This window comes from Fukomys damarensis, unplaced genomic scaffold (assembly GCF_012274545.1).
Source record: "Fukomys damarensis isolate Sample0158 unplaced genomic scaffold, DMR_v1.0_HiC HiC_scaffold_23, whole genome shotgun sequence".
Classification (NCBI taxonomy): Eukaryota; Metazoa; Chordata; class Mammalia; order Rodentia; family Bathyergidae; genus Fukomys; species Fukomys damarensis.
The window spans coordinates 47,577,855-47,591,746 of NW_022900935.1; the positions used below are offsets into that span (position 1 = coordinate 47,577,855).

General features: G+C 37.1%; 2 protein-coding genes across 8 annotated transcripts in view; one reads left to right on the forward strand and one right to left on the reverse strand.

The window, feature by feature from the left end:
• Positions 1-13,892, reverse strand: part of Nsf (N-ethylmaleimide sensitive factor, vesicle fusing ATPase) — a 323,620-nt gene that overhangs the window by 170,184 nt on the left and 139,544 nt on the right. The window lies entirely within an intron of this gene.
• LOC104871529 (ADP-ribosylation factor 2) overlaps positions 1-13,892 on the forward strand; it is a 113,669-nt gene that overhangs the window by 9,420 nt on the left and 90,357 nt on the right. For all 7 annotated transcript variants that reach the window (XR_782891.3, XR_782890.3, XR_782892.2 and 4 more), the window contains one exon: positions 936-1,046. Coding sequence is in view for 4 of the 7 variants with exons in the window: in XM_010637451.3 (XP_010635753.1) it covers positions 936-1,046 (111 nt within the window). In the remaining 3 variants the exon portion in view is untranslated. The remainder of the gene's footprint in view (positions 1-935; positions 1,047-13,892) is intronic.

Below are 13,892 nucleotides of genomic sequence, written 5' to 3' on the forward strand. Positions count from 1 at the left end.
AAAAAAAAAAAAAAAAAAAAAAAAAAAAAAAGAGCAAAATAAAGGTAATCAAAAGCAGGGAGATAAATCTTCCTCAGATGGGAAGGGAATCAGGGATAAAGGGAGAGGGGCAACAGGAAAGGGAAAAATAAAAGGATAGGGCTGGGGATTTAGCTCAGCAGTTTGGTGGCCTGCCTTGCAAGCACAAGGACCCGAGTTCAATCACCGGTACCAAAAAAAATAAAATAAATAAAAGGATGGTAGGTGAAGATGTGGGATCAAGGAAGGGATTTTAAAAAAAGTTTGTAAAAGACTTAAGGCATCTTAAGAAAAGGTTGGAGATATTTGAAGTTTTTTTTTTTTTTTTTTTTTTTTTTTTTTTTTTTTTTTTTTTTTTTTTTTTTTTTTTTTTTTTTTTTTTTTTTTTTTTTTTTTTCCGGTTCCGGGGATTGAACTCAGGTCAACCAAACTGCTGAGCTAAATCCCTGGCCCTGGGTTGAAGATATTTGAATGGAAGACAGGATAACAATAATAAAAGGTTTAGACAATGAAGGTGTATTGGATCCAGCACATAGGTGGATGAAATTTGTGTAGTTAGCTGTCCCCATTCATTGTTCCAAGATGAAGAAAGAAAAATGTGGGTAAAGATTAGCTAAGTTTTTACATCATGTGGTGGGAAGTGGAAGACTGTCCCACGAATGGCTTCTCTTTTTCTCTGAAGAATAGTCTTGGGCTGAGACAGAAGGAAGATGAATTATTAGAAATTGGAAAGCTTGGTTTGAGATACCAAGCATGATGAATGGCAGAACAAGCTAGCATATTCTCTTTGTAAGCTATAGGTCTGCCTAGAAAACTGCTTTATAAATTAAAAAGTACTATGTAAATGTTAGCTGAAATGACTTCGAATTGAACAGCAAAATTCATATTGAAAAGTTTTTTCCATCTTCCCAATTTAGGTTTCAATGTGGAGACAGTAGAATATAAAAATATCAGCTTCACAGTCTGGGATGTTGGTGGCCAGGACAAAATTAGACCTTTGTGGCGACATTACTTCCAGAACACCCAAGGTAAAGGTTTGAATTATATGTGTCTGAGGTGGATGGTGGAAGTGATACTGGGTGCTCTGCTTTATTTGGACTGCGAGTCATTCCCTCTCTTTTACAAGCCTCCTTACCCTTCCTTACTGGCAAGGTCTCTTTTTGAAACATGATTCCTGTGCTCCTAGAAGAGACTTCGGGTTTGACTCCTCTTAATCCAGATGGTTAAAAGTTGGTTACTGCATCTTGATGAATTTCATCTTTTGGTTAATTGAGAATCATGTGTGCCTTAGATGAAGTACCAGTTTTTGAAGAATTTGAATTCATTTAACGCCTTTAAACCTGTTGAGAATATCTGAAGATCATGGTTCCAGAGAAAAAGAGATGAGTAAGGGAGGTCAGAACCCCAAATCCCAAATCTCAAATCCTGGCATTTATGTGGCCTCTCTTCTTCCCTGCTGCTTTTCGGATTTACAAGTGCATGATGCAGAAATATTCCAAAACATCACCGTATTTTTTTATCATAGGTTTTTAAAAACTAAGAGTTTTATTGTAGTCACTCATCAGTCTATTTGTGTCTTTCATTGGCTATGTTTTTGATAAATCTGACTTTATTGAGTGTTGCCTATTAAGATACTCATTACTATTCACATTATTTTTATATCCTGATTCTCATGTACAGTCTTCACCATATGGCATCCACAAATTACTCATTTTAGAGTTTACTTGGAATATATTCATTTTAAAGATTGCTGCTGCTACTGCTGCTGTTTTCATTCCATGTTTGGTGGTGAAGCCTTACATCTGTCAGTCATTCCAGACCAAACACCCAAGGCAAGCATCCCTTTTTATTTTATATCATTGCTTTAGCTGTTACCCTTTGGCCCTTAATTTTTAAAAAACTTGGCCCCTAATTTTGTTTACAGTTATCGTCTCAGAGTCTTGATATTAGAATGTCATTCTTCAATACAGTGCAGTTTCCTTTTTTTTGGTGGGGGAGGTACTGGGAATTGAACTCAGGACCTTATGCTTGTGAGGCAGGCACAGTGCAGTCCTAGTACAGTGCAGTTTTATTAATTTCTTTTGGTACCAGGGATTGAACTCAGGTCCTTGCATTTGCAAGGCAGGTGGTGGCACCACTGAGCTAAATCCCTGGCCCCTACAGTGCAGTTTTAAAAGGATTTTCTGGTGGAAAATTTAAAACAAATGCGAAGAAAGAACGGATAACACGATGAACCCCATGTACCATCACTTATCCTCTGCTGTTATTAGCACAGTGCCCATCCCACATGTGCTATCTTTTACATATGTAATACCAGTTGTAAAGTTAGTAATTCTGCTTTATCTAATACGCAGTCCTTACTCCAGTTTCCCATTGTATCAGATATGGCTTTTCTATGTTTGATTTATTCACATCAGGATCAGAGTATACAAGCTATATTTTGTTTTTCTTTCACATTAGTGTCTTACTCTGCCACAGTTCCTTTCCCTTTTTCTGTTTGCCATGATTTTTGGTTCATTGTTTGTCCTACGCACATTCTGGATCTGGCTGATTTCTTTAATGTAGTGCCATTTGTTTATCTATGTATGGATTGCCCTTAAACCGGTAGCATGTGATAGAGGCTTGATTAGATTCCAGTTCTTTGTGGAGTAAGAATACTTCATAATACTTGTTATATCATATCCTAACATGAAACTTTTCCCTTTGGATTTTTTTTTTGAAATAAGGTCTCACTATGTAGTTGAACTGGAACTCACGGTGTAGCCCGGGTTGGTCTCAAACTCACAGTGATCCTCCTGCCTCAGCCTCCCGAGTGCTGGGATTACAGGGGTGTGCCACCACGCCCGGCCTAAAACAAAAGTTTTGTTATCACACTTAAATTCATTTTTCTTTTTTTAAAAACTATTTTTTTTATTTTTTGGAGACGGGGTCTTGCTGTGTAGTTCAGGCTGGCCTTGAACTCACTGTGTAGTCCAGGTTGGCCTTGAATTTATGGTAATCCTCCTACCTCAACCTCCCGAGTGCTGTGATTACAGATGTATACTACCATACTCGGCTTAAAAAACTTATTGTGATAAAATACACATACCAGTTTAATCATTCTTAAGTGTACAATTCAGTGGTATTAAGTACACTTAATTTTGTAAGCATCACCACTATCCATTTCCAGAACCTCGGCACCCCCAGCAGAAACTCCATACTCATTAACTGCCATCCACCTACCTTCACCACCTGGTGACTTTTCTTCTACTTTCTGTCTGTACACTTGCTTATTTTGGATATTTTATATAAATGAAGTCATAATAGTTGTCCTTTTGTGCCTAGGTGTATGGCTTCTTTTACTTAGCATAATGCCCTCAGAGTTGTCCATATTATAGTATGTATGAAAATTTCATTTTATGACTGAATAAAATTGCATTGCTTGGAGATAGTACATTTTATTTGTGTATTGATGGACACTTGAGTTGATCCTACCTTTAGGCTATTATGCATAATATTGCTATCAATATTCCTGTGCAGCTATTTATTTGAGTTCTTCTTTCCAGTTCTTTTAGGTTTATACCTATGAGTGGAATTGCTGGATAATTGTTTTTGTTTTTGTTGTGAGAAAATACACATACAGAAAATTTACCATCTTAACCATTTTTAAGTATAGAATTCAGTGGTATTAAATACATTTAGAATGTTGTATAATCATGATCATCACCACCCATCTTCATATCTTTTTTCTTATAATACTGATATTTTCTACCTATTAAGCAGTAACTCCTGATTCTCCCCTTCCTCAAACCCCTGGCAACCAACCACTGGGTTATCACCTGGGCTCAGATGGCATCAACCTAATAAAACCCCAAATAAAATTCCCATCAGTCCTTTCACTTTATGGTTTTAGCATCCATTGAAGATTATTGCCTGTCTTTCATTTAGAGTTACAAAATGGTGATTTCTGTAAATCTTATTGCTTCTATATTTATTAGCTAACATTTTTCTAGACAATTCCATCATCAAATATTTGTTTTCTCTGAAATATAGTCTGTACAGGCAAGGTGGGAAAATGCTTTATTTATTTTCAGAGAATCTGCTTGATACCCTAGAGACTTCTATGAGAAAGCTTAGATTTTTAAAAATATTTTGTGTTTCTGTATAATGCAGACAATATTTTTTTGATACTCAGAAAGTCCATTTATCTTGGACTGGCACTGCCCAGCTCAGCCAAACCTTTGCAGTTTCTTATCTGCAATAAAACTAGTATACATGTGTTTGAACTCTGCTGTGAAATTGTGGAAAAATTAGATAATCTTTTCTGTCTCCATTTCCTTGTCTTAAAATGGAGATGATAACCCACTGCCTGCATCCCTGGGTTGAAGTGAGATTACTTTTGTACAATGCTTAGTTCTGTGGCTGGGAGGCAGTAGTCACTCAGAAGCCCAAATTGAGGTTTTACTGCATCATTCTCTGGCAGGATTCCTTTTTTTAAACACTATTCAGAGTTATCACATTCTAACATGAAGTTAAAGTGCCTTTTGTCTCCAGTCTTCTATTCATAACAGGCCTAATTTTACCAAATTTCAGTGACTGTTGCTTTAATGGCAGAGAGCTAACTATTTTCTTGGACCTTAGTGAAGGTAATTTGGGCTCTTCATGAAATAGCAAATGGGAGCTGTTTGAAGATAGATTTGCTGTCTCTGGCTGGACCAAATGTCTCGGCCAAGAGTAGTCATGGATACTACCCTGGTTTTTTTCCCTTGCAAATTCCCAAAGGTCGGGTTCTTTTAATTTAAATTTTCTTCATCTGTGTGTTGAGTATGACAGAACTTAATGATATTTGCTCCCTATTAAGGCATTCAACTGTGTAGATTTTAACTTTAGAGATTGAATTGGAAGTATTTATATCATTTAATTGATGTATACAAAATGCATAAAATGCTCCATTAGTTCTCATGTGGAAGGATTTTTCTCCTTGATTATAGGGTTAGTTATTTTAATTTGTTGAATGGCAGTATATCTTATATGGTTGAAACATAAGAAAAGGGGAAAAGGGTACAAAAAGAAGAGTCACCATCTCATTCTTCAGTTTCCCTCCCATAGACACCTACTTTTATTTTATGTATATGTGTCTAGACATATTTTATGCATCTATATCTACATTTATCTCCTCCTTTGAAAGTATATAATAGTGTACCATTCATGTGTACATTTCTCTTATGTCAGAAGTATAGCCAGGTCTTAGGTTCTTCAGTAAGGATCTATAAAACACTGAAAAATAGGACTTAGTATTATAAATTTTATTTTTATTAGGAATGGCAAATAACATGTCAGCCTCTACCTTGTCAGTATTACATTAGAGACTAAGAATCTGCTTGAACTTCTGGATAACTTGGCTTGTTATGATTAGGGTCCAGAACTGCTGGTAGCATATCAAATCTTTAGGGGGGTTTTGAATGTTTTTCATTTTTAATCTCTTGTGCTATAACAGATGACTGACTCATGCAAGCCCCTAACATGCAGAAACTGGCACAGGCTGCCTGGAGCAGCAGCTTCAGGCATCTGGTGGGTGGCCCTGGAGGCACAGAGGGGCGGGCAGGGGACCAACCCTGATTTTCTCTTCTTGACATAGCTATAGAATCTTATGGTCAAAGGAAACCAAAAGGTAATCTTATCCTACTTGCTTTTCCCTACTAGGTTCTCCTCTACAGTGTCCCTAGCTTGTGCCTTCAGCTGGATGTAAATACCTCCTGTGGTGGGAATGCCTTCTGTGCTAGCCTATCACATCTCTAATCATGCTGACTTTCGTGCTGAATTCCTGTAGTTTTCTCCTACTGTTCTTCAGTCTTCTTATAGTCCTATATAAAGCACTTTAAACCTCTTTATGCTATAGTCATTCAGGTATTTGAAGACAGCTATCAGCCCTTCACTGAATCTTTTTCTCTAGGTAAAATATCCCTGGTTAAATTAGTTATTGTAGTGTTCAGTGTCTTTACTATTCTGGTCATTCCTTGCAATGGCCATTACTTAGAGTATGGAGACCAACACTGACCATGTAATGTTCCCAGGGTGTTCTGGCTGACATACAGGAAGGTGCCTGTTATTACTTGTATCCTGGAAACTGAGCTACTATTACTCCTCGTGATTCAGCCTAGGATCAGTTGAGTTCTTTTGGCTGCCCTTCACATTTTCATCTCAGAGGACTTAACATCATCCAAAGCCAAGTTGTTGTTATCATTGTCCATGGACTACTGCTCAGTGAGCCTTCTGCCTACTGGACTTAGTGTGTTAGATACTTCCTGTCCAACTCCTCTGTAGACTCTTTTGGCCCTGTCTTGTTCTTCCAGCCAATTTAGCAATGACCAGGTTTGCGTAGGTTTTAGCCCCCTTCACTCAAGTGAGGTGTGGGTATCTTTATCTTGTCCCAGGTATCTTACTTCTGAGAATTTTTCTCATGCTGTAGTGTGAGTGCAAAGAGTTATGACATTCACTATCTGGAGTTGAGCCAAATTTCATAGTTAAGGACACAGTCCTCTATGAGGTTCACTTGCAAAGTTGGGGTCTCCAAGCTACCATCCCTTTCCACTAGATGGCTACATATTTGGCCATAGTCAGTAATACCCCTGCACGTTTGCTAGTTTGTTGGAGTGACTCACATAACTTAGGAAAGCACTGTACTTAAAATTAGTTTTATTATGACAAGTATACAGATGAACCTGTAAAAAGTGGTACAGTGGACCTTTGACTTATGAGCTCAATTCATTCATGAGGGTTGGTTGTAACTCCAATTGGTTGTAAGTCAAGACTTTTGCCATGAGAAAGAATGGAAATACCCATAATGCCTTTCAAACCTCCAATGCACCCTTTAACTTTTTCATGATAAAAAGTTTGTATAATGTGTGTAATTTACCAGAAACACCAGTAATTTTCCTAGTGTATTTGCCAGAAAGTTTTAAAGAGTGCCTAGTTTACTTGAAACAACAATTTCATATTGTACTCACTGATCAGATTGACATTTTTTTAGCTTGCAAGAAGGGAGGATGAAATGAAAGGTGGTTATTGTTTGGAAGGAGAGTCTCCTTCCATAAGAACATTAGGAATCTGGCTCTCTGGTGTCCTTTCTTTCCTTGGGAGAGTATGTAGCCCACTAGGGCCTCCTTCTGGCTCACTAGGTTTCCATCCTTTTCAAAACTAAAAACTGGTCTAAGGTTGTCTGTTTCTGTCTTTTCTTTAACACTGCTCTATAGTATGACATGACATTGTCATTAAGCAAGTGAATGCAGCAGTTGACTTTTTCTTTGTCTGTGTGGGTCTTCTGTACAAGTGTTTGTAGCTCTGCCAATTTTTTCAGGAGTTCCTTTATTTCAGAAGAAGAAATTTTCTGCACTGATTATTGATATTCCCCCTCCTCTTCAGAAAGCTCCTCAGCTGCCATTCTCTGTTGCTTGGCCAGAAGTTCCTGATGTTCCTCTGTAGACAATTCCTCTGTTTCTTTACCAGTTTTTCAACTTCACTGTCTATCTGAACTCTGTTATAGTGACATTGTCACCAACCACAGGGTCAGTTGAAGGTTTAGGTTCTCTACATAGCCTTCAAAATTTCTCTCCTTTATGATTTTAGGCCACACTTTATTCCAGGCAGATCTCAGTGTCCCTAGACAGACATTGGCCCAGGATTTCTTAATTAACCTCACATAGGAAAGGATGTTATAATGTTCCATCCAGAATGATTTAAGGGTTAAATTTGTATCTGAGACTATCAGGAAGCACTTCAGGAATTGTTCCTTGGTGTATAGATTTTTAAAGTTAGCAATAATCTGCTGGTCCATAGGCTGTAATAGAGGAGTTGTATTAGGCGGGAGGAACTCAACTGAAAGCCACAAGAATTCTTCAGCCATTTCTTCTAAATCTTGTAGGTGAGCAGGAGCATTGTCCCTGTTAAGGATTGAGTGGTAAACCTTTGTCCTCTATGTATTTCTTAATGGTAGGACAGAAAGCCTCCCTGATCTACTCAAGAAAAAGTATTCTTATTACCTAAGCTTTTCGCGTTAGATCTCCACATGACTCGTAACCTATTCTTCATGACTTCATGTTTTCTGAATACTCTAGGAATCTCAGAGTAACTAATCAAGAGAAGCTTTATCTTGAGATCATCACTCACATTGGCACATAGCAGTAAGGTTAGCCTATCCTTTATAGGCTTGCGGCCTGGCATTTTCTTTCTTTCCTGCATAATGTTTGTTTTCTTAGGCATTTTCTTCCAGAAAAGGCCAGTTTCATCACAGTTGAAAACTTGATGGAGAGCAAAAGCCATTTCTCTGTGTCATCATTTTGAAGTGGTGTATGTAATTTTCAGCAGCCCTTTTATCAGCACTGGCTGCTTCACCATGCTTAGTTACCCTATGCACCCCAATTCTCACTTTAAAATTGTGAAACCACCACTTGCATGAAAATTTTCTCTATTCTCACTCATTGATGGATTATCCTTTATGAGATCTGTATGTGTAGCCCTCACTTTTTCACAAATTATACACTCAGGCTATAACTCATCTGCCTTTCATTTATCCACACTAATAATATCCTTTCTCCCTTGTCTAACACTGTTGATCTTGACTTACTAGTTTAAGTAACACCTCTAGCAACACTAGCTTACTTATACAAATCTTTTTTCTGTGCAATTGTCAAGATGGTGGATTTCAACATGCTGTATATATTAGTGAGATTTGTCAACATAAATGCCACTCTCATATTTCTCCACATTTTCCTTTTTTTGATTGTGCTTGCTTTCTTTACTTTCCCTTCTCTCCTTAGCTTCTTTTCTAGCTTTTTGGGGGCCTTTTTGATAGCAGTAGTCATAGTGATTGTATAAAACACTGACCAAAGTCACATCTACAAACAAATGCATTTGGGCTTAGACTGATGGTTACATATGCTTACATACACTTTCCTGGCATTTACAAGTCTGTTTACAACCACACAAATGGCCAGCATTCAGGTAGTAACTCAAGACTTTGGTTGTAAGTTAAAACTAAAATTCCAGCTGCAACCCAAGTTGTTTGTTTGTATGTGAAGCTTGTTGTAACTTGAGGACCCACTGTAACAGATCTGAGAGGTACCAAATACAAGATTATCTACTCCTAGTGGAGTCAGGATATTTTACCTTTCTAGCACATCACTGTATGGTAGTATGCTAAGTACTACCAACTTAAGTAGTTCACTCAAGTTTTGCTATGCAGTTTTTTTTTTTTTTTTTGGTACAGTGGGGATTGAACTCAGGTCCTTGCACTTTCAAGGCAGGTGGCAGAACCACTGAACTGCATCCCCTGCTGCTGTGCAGTTTTTATTAGGACTTAATTGCTTATTCATGTTTGAGTGAATTACTAACCATGTGAGTCAAACCCTAGTTCCTCCTCCCTTTCGCAGAGGTGATCTCTGTAGCATAAACTATCAGTTGTGGCCTAACATGATGAAAATTCTGGGGAAAGCTCAACCAAATTCTTTGTTATAGAGATGCCCACGGGGATCTCTTGACATTTGCCCAAAGTGACCTAGAAGTAATAATGGCCTAATGCCTGTTGAATTCCTCCGGCCCATTAGGGGACAGGTGCAAATGAACATTTCCCCTTTTTGACTCCTGGGTGTGCAGTGCTGAGAGGCTTTTCATGTGGCTTCCAGCAACTCCAAAATGAGCACTAGTCACATGGGTGGCTAACTTGATCACTTGTGATTATATTGGCTGACCCTCTTTTTCCAATTTACTCCCTCCAGCCTTCACTCCTAGTCCCTGGAGTCACTTCCCAGATTGGTACTTGCACCTGAGCTTTTGTCTCAAGGTTGACTTTAGGTGGACCAGCCCAAAATATACTTACTGTACTAAATTATATGTATTTTTCAAAAGCGTTTTATTCCCTCTGATATGAGAAGTAAGTGACTAAGAAATAAACTTGTTTCTGTATGTATTCTTGTTGTTAAGCTGGTGAATTGTGATTTAAAAAAAAAAACATTGGTACATTTTAGGCATACATAATGGTAACACTCATCATAGGAAATTTTCACCCCTTCATGGTATATTCCTCTTTTTTCCATTGCCCCCTCCCTCAATCCCCTTCCCCTCCCTGTGTATAAAAGCTTTGTTTCCATTTTTTCTTCTATTTTCACCTTTTTTGTCCCTTTCTTCCTCTCCTTCCCTTGTTCTCATTCCTATTTGAACATTTTCTTTCTATTTCCCAGTATCTGTTATACATTTTTGTCCTTATTTCCACTTTCAGTTTCTCACACAAGAGAAACAATGTGGTATTTAAACACGTGTGTCTGATTTATCTCAAGAGTGTGGTCTCAAGGTGCATCCATTTAGCTATAAATCTGAAGCTCATTCTTCTTTGTGGCAGAGTAGTACTCCATTATATAAAAAACCCCCACATCTTCTTTATCCATTCGTTGATTGATGGGCATTTGGGCTGTTTCCCAGATTTAGCTATTATAGACTGTGCTGCTATAAACACGGGTGTGCATATATCACTGTGGTATGATACTTTTAATTCCTTTGGGAAGATACCAAGAATAGGAATAGCTGAGTCAAGTGGGACTTCTAGTTTTAGTTTTTTGAGGAATCTCCACACTTCTTTCTTTCTTTTCTTTTCTTTTTGGTACTGGAGATTGAACTCAGGACCTTGCACTTGCAAGGCAGGTGGCGGAACCACTGAGCTAAATCCCCGGCTCCACACTTATTTCTACAGTGGTTGCACCAGTCTACACTCCCACCAACAATGGAGAAAGGATCCCTTTTTCCCACAGCCCTGCCAGGACTTGTTATTGGTTGATTTGTTGATAGCAGCTATTTTTTCTGGAGTGAGATGGAATCTGAGTGTTGTTTTATTTTGTATTTCATTAATGATGAATGATGTTAAACATTTTTTTTCATATATTTTTTGCTGTTTCTACTTCTTCATCTGAGAAGTCTCTTTTCACTTCACATTCTGAATTTTGGATTGAGTCTTTAAATTTGAGGAGTCTGTTTTTTTTTTTTTTTTTTTTTTTTTTTTTTTTTTTTTGAGTTCTTTATATATTCTAGATAATAGTCCTTTTTTTGTCTGATAAATAGCTGGTAAAATTTTTTTTTCCAAGCTGTTGGTTGTCTTTTCACTTTGTTGGTGGTTTCTCTTGCTATGCAAAGCTTTTTAATAAGATGAGGTCCCAGTTGTTGATTCTTTATAGTATTTCCCATGCAGTTTTTGTTCATGAAGTCTTTGCCTACTCCTGTGTCCTCAAGCATTCTCTCTTCCAGCAGATTTAGTGTTTCCATTTTAATATTTAGATCTTTGATTCATTTCTATTTTAGGTTAGTGTATGGTGAAAGATGTGCTTGTAGTTTTAATCTTTGGCATATGGAAAGCTAGTTTTTTCCACTTTCTTCCAGTGAACAAGGTGTGTTTGGCTTCTTTGCCAAAGATTATATGGCTGACTATGTCTGGAGTTGTTTCTGCATCTTCTAATCTATTCCCTTGATCCAAAGGTCTGTTCTTTTGCCACTACCATGCTGTTTTTATCACAGTAGCTTTGTAGTATAATTTTAGGTCAGGGATTGTGATACCCCTACCTTGCCTTTGTTGCCCAGGGTTGCCTTTGCTATTCTTGATCTCCTCTGGTTTCAAATGAATTTTAGGATTTTTTTTTTTTAATTTTGTGATATATGCTGTTGGAATTACATTAAATCTGTATAACAGTTTTGGCGATATGGTCATTTTCACTATATTCATTCTTCCTATCCAAGAACAAAGTATATCTTTCCATTTTTCTGGTGTCCTCTTTGGTCTCCTTTTTCGGAGTACTATAGTTTTCAATATAGAAGTCTTTCACTTCTTTTGTTAGATTGATTCCTAGCTATTTCATTTTTTGGCATACTATTGTGAAAAGGGTTGTTTCTCTAATTTCTTTCTCAGTGAGTTTGTTTTTCATATATAGGGAAACTATTGATTTTTGAGTGTTGACTTTGTATCAAGCTACACCACTGAATTTGCTTATCAAATCTAGAAGTCTTTTGGTAGAGTTTTGGGGTCTTCTACATAGAGTACCATGTCATCTACAAATAATGATAATTTAACTTCTTTTCTTATTCTTATTACTTTTGTTTCTTTCTCTTGTCCAATTGCTCTGACTACTGTTTCCAGAACTATATTGAACAAGAGTGGTGACGGTGGACATCTTTGTCTTGTTCCTGATTTTAGAGTGAAAACTTTGAATTTTTGTTCATTTCGTATGATGCTGGCTGTTGGTTTGTCATAGATGGCTTTTATCAGATTGAGATAAAGACCATCTATACCAGTTTTCTGTAGGGTTTTTATTATGAATGGGTGTTGGACCTTGTCACATACTTTCTTTCCTTATTTTGGCCAAATTTTTAATCTTTCAAAGAGCCAACTCTTTGATTCATTGTGTGTGTGTGTTTTGTCTCCATTGCATTAATTTCTGCTCTGCTTTTTATGATTTTCTTCCTCATACAAGCTTTGGACTTGATTTGCTCTTCTTTTTCTAGAAGCTTTAGGTTCAACATTAGGTTAGTTGAGCCCAGTCTTTTCCTGATTATGGGTATTTACCACTATAAATTTCCCTGATAGTACTGCTTTCATTGCATCCCATAAATTCTGGTATGTTGTATTGTCATCTTTTAATTGTAGAAACTGTCTGATTCCTTCTCTGATTTTATCTGTGACCCATTGGTTGTTTAGGAGAGTGTTAATATCTATATGTTTATGCCATTGATTTCCAATTTCACTGCACTATGGTCTGATAATATGCATGAGATAATTTCAGTTCCTTTGCATTTACTTAAGCATGTTCTGTGAGCTAGTATGTGGTCTCTTTTGGAGAATGTCCCATGTGCAGCTGAGAAGAATGTGTATTTTGATGTTGTGGGGTGGAACACTGTAGACATCTACTAAGTTCATTTGTTCAAGAGTTTGGTCCAGTCCTAATATTTCATTGTAAACTTTTTGGCTAGTTTATCTGTCTTATTTGTGACAGTGGGGTGTTGAGGTCCCCCACATTACAATTATATTAATGCTTATATGATTTTTTATGTCAATATTTGTTTTATATAGTTTGGTGTACTGCTATTTGGTGCATATGTATTTATGATTGTTAGCTCTTCCTTTTGGGTTGTTCCTTTTACAAGGATGTCGTGACCTTCTTTGTCAGTCTTTGTAGTGACCTTTCTTAATCAGTCTTGGCTTGAAGTCCACTTTGTCTGCAAGTAGAATAGTTACCCCTGCTTTTTTCTGGGTTTCTGTCATAGAAAATATTATTTTCCATCCTTTGACTTTCAGTCTATTTTTTTGTTTTTTAATTAAATGTGTTTCTTATATGCAGCATATTGTTGGATCCTGCTTCTTTATCCATCCTGCCAGTTTCTTTTGATTGGAAAATTGAGACCGTTAATATTGATGGTTATAACTGATATATATTGTCTTATCTCTGTCATGTTATTTTCCTGTGTTTGGCTTCCTTCCTTTCCTGTTTAATTTCTTGCCTTGCCTGGTGGAGTTATTCTGTTGGGTTCATGGAATTGTAATCCTTGTCTCTTTCTACAATATCCTTCAGAACTCTTTGGAGTGCTGGCTTGGTGGCCATGAATTTCTTCAGATGTTCTTTGTTATAGAAATCTCTTATTTTCCATCAATTTTGAAAGATAGTTTTGCAAGGTACATCAGTCTGGGTTGGAGGTTTTTTGCCATTAAGGCTTGAAATACTTCACTCCAAGCTCTCCTTGACTTGAGAATTTGTGTTGAGAAGTCTGCTGTGATTCTGATGGGCTTTCCTTTATAGGTAATGTTTTTCTTTTTTCTAACAGTAGTATTTTTTTTTTTTTTTTTTTTTTTTTTTTTTGCCTTGAGT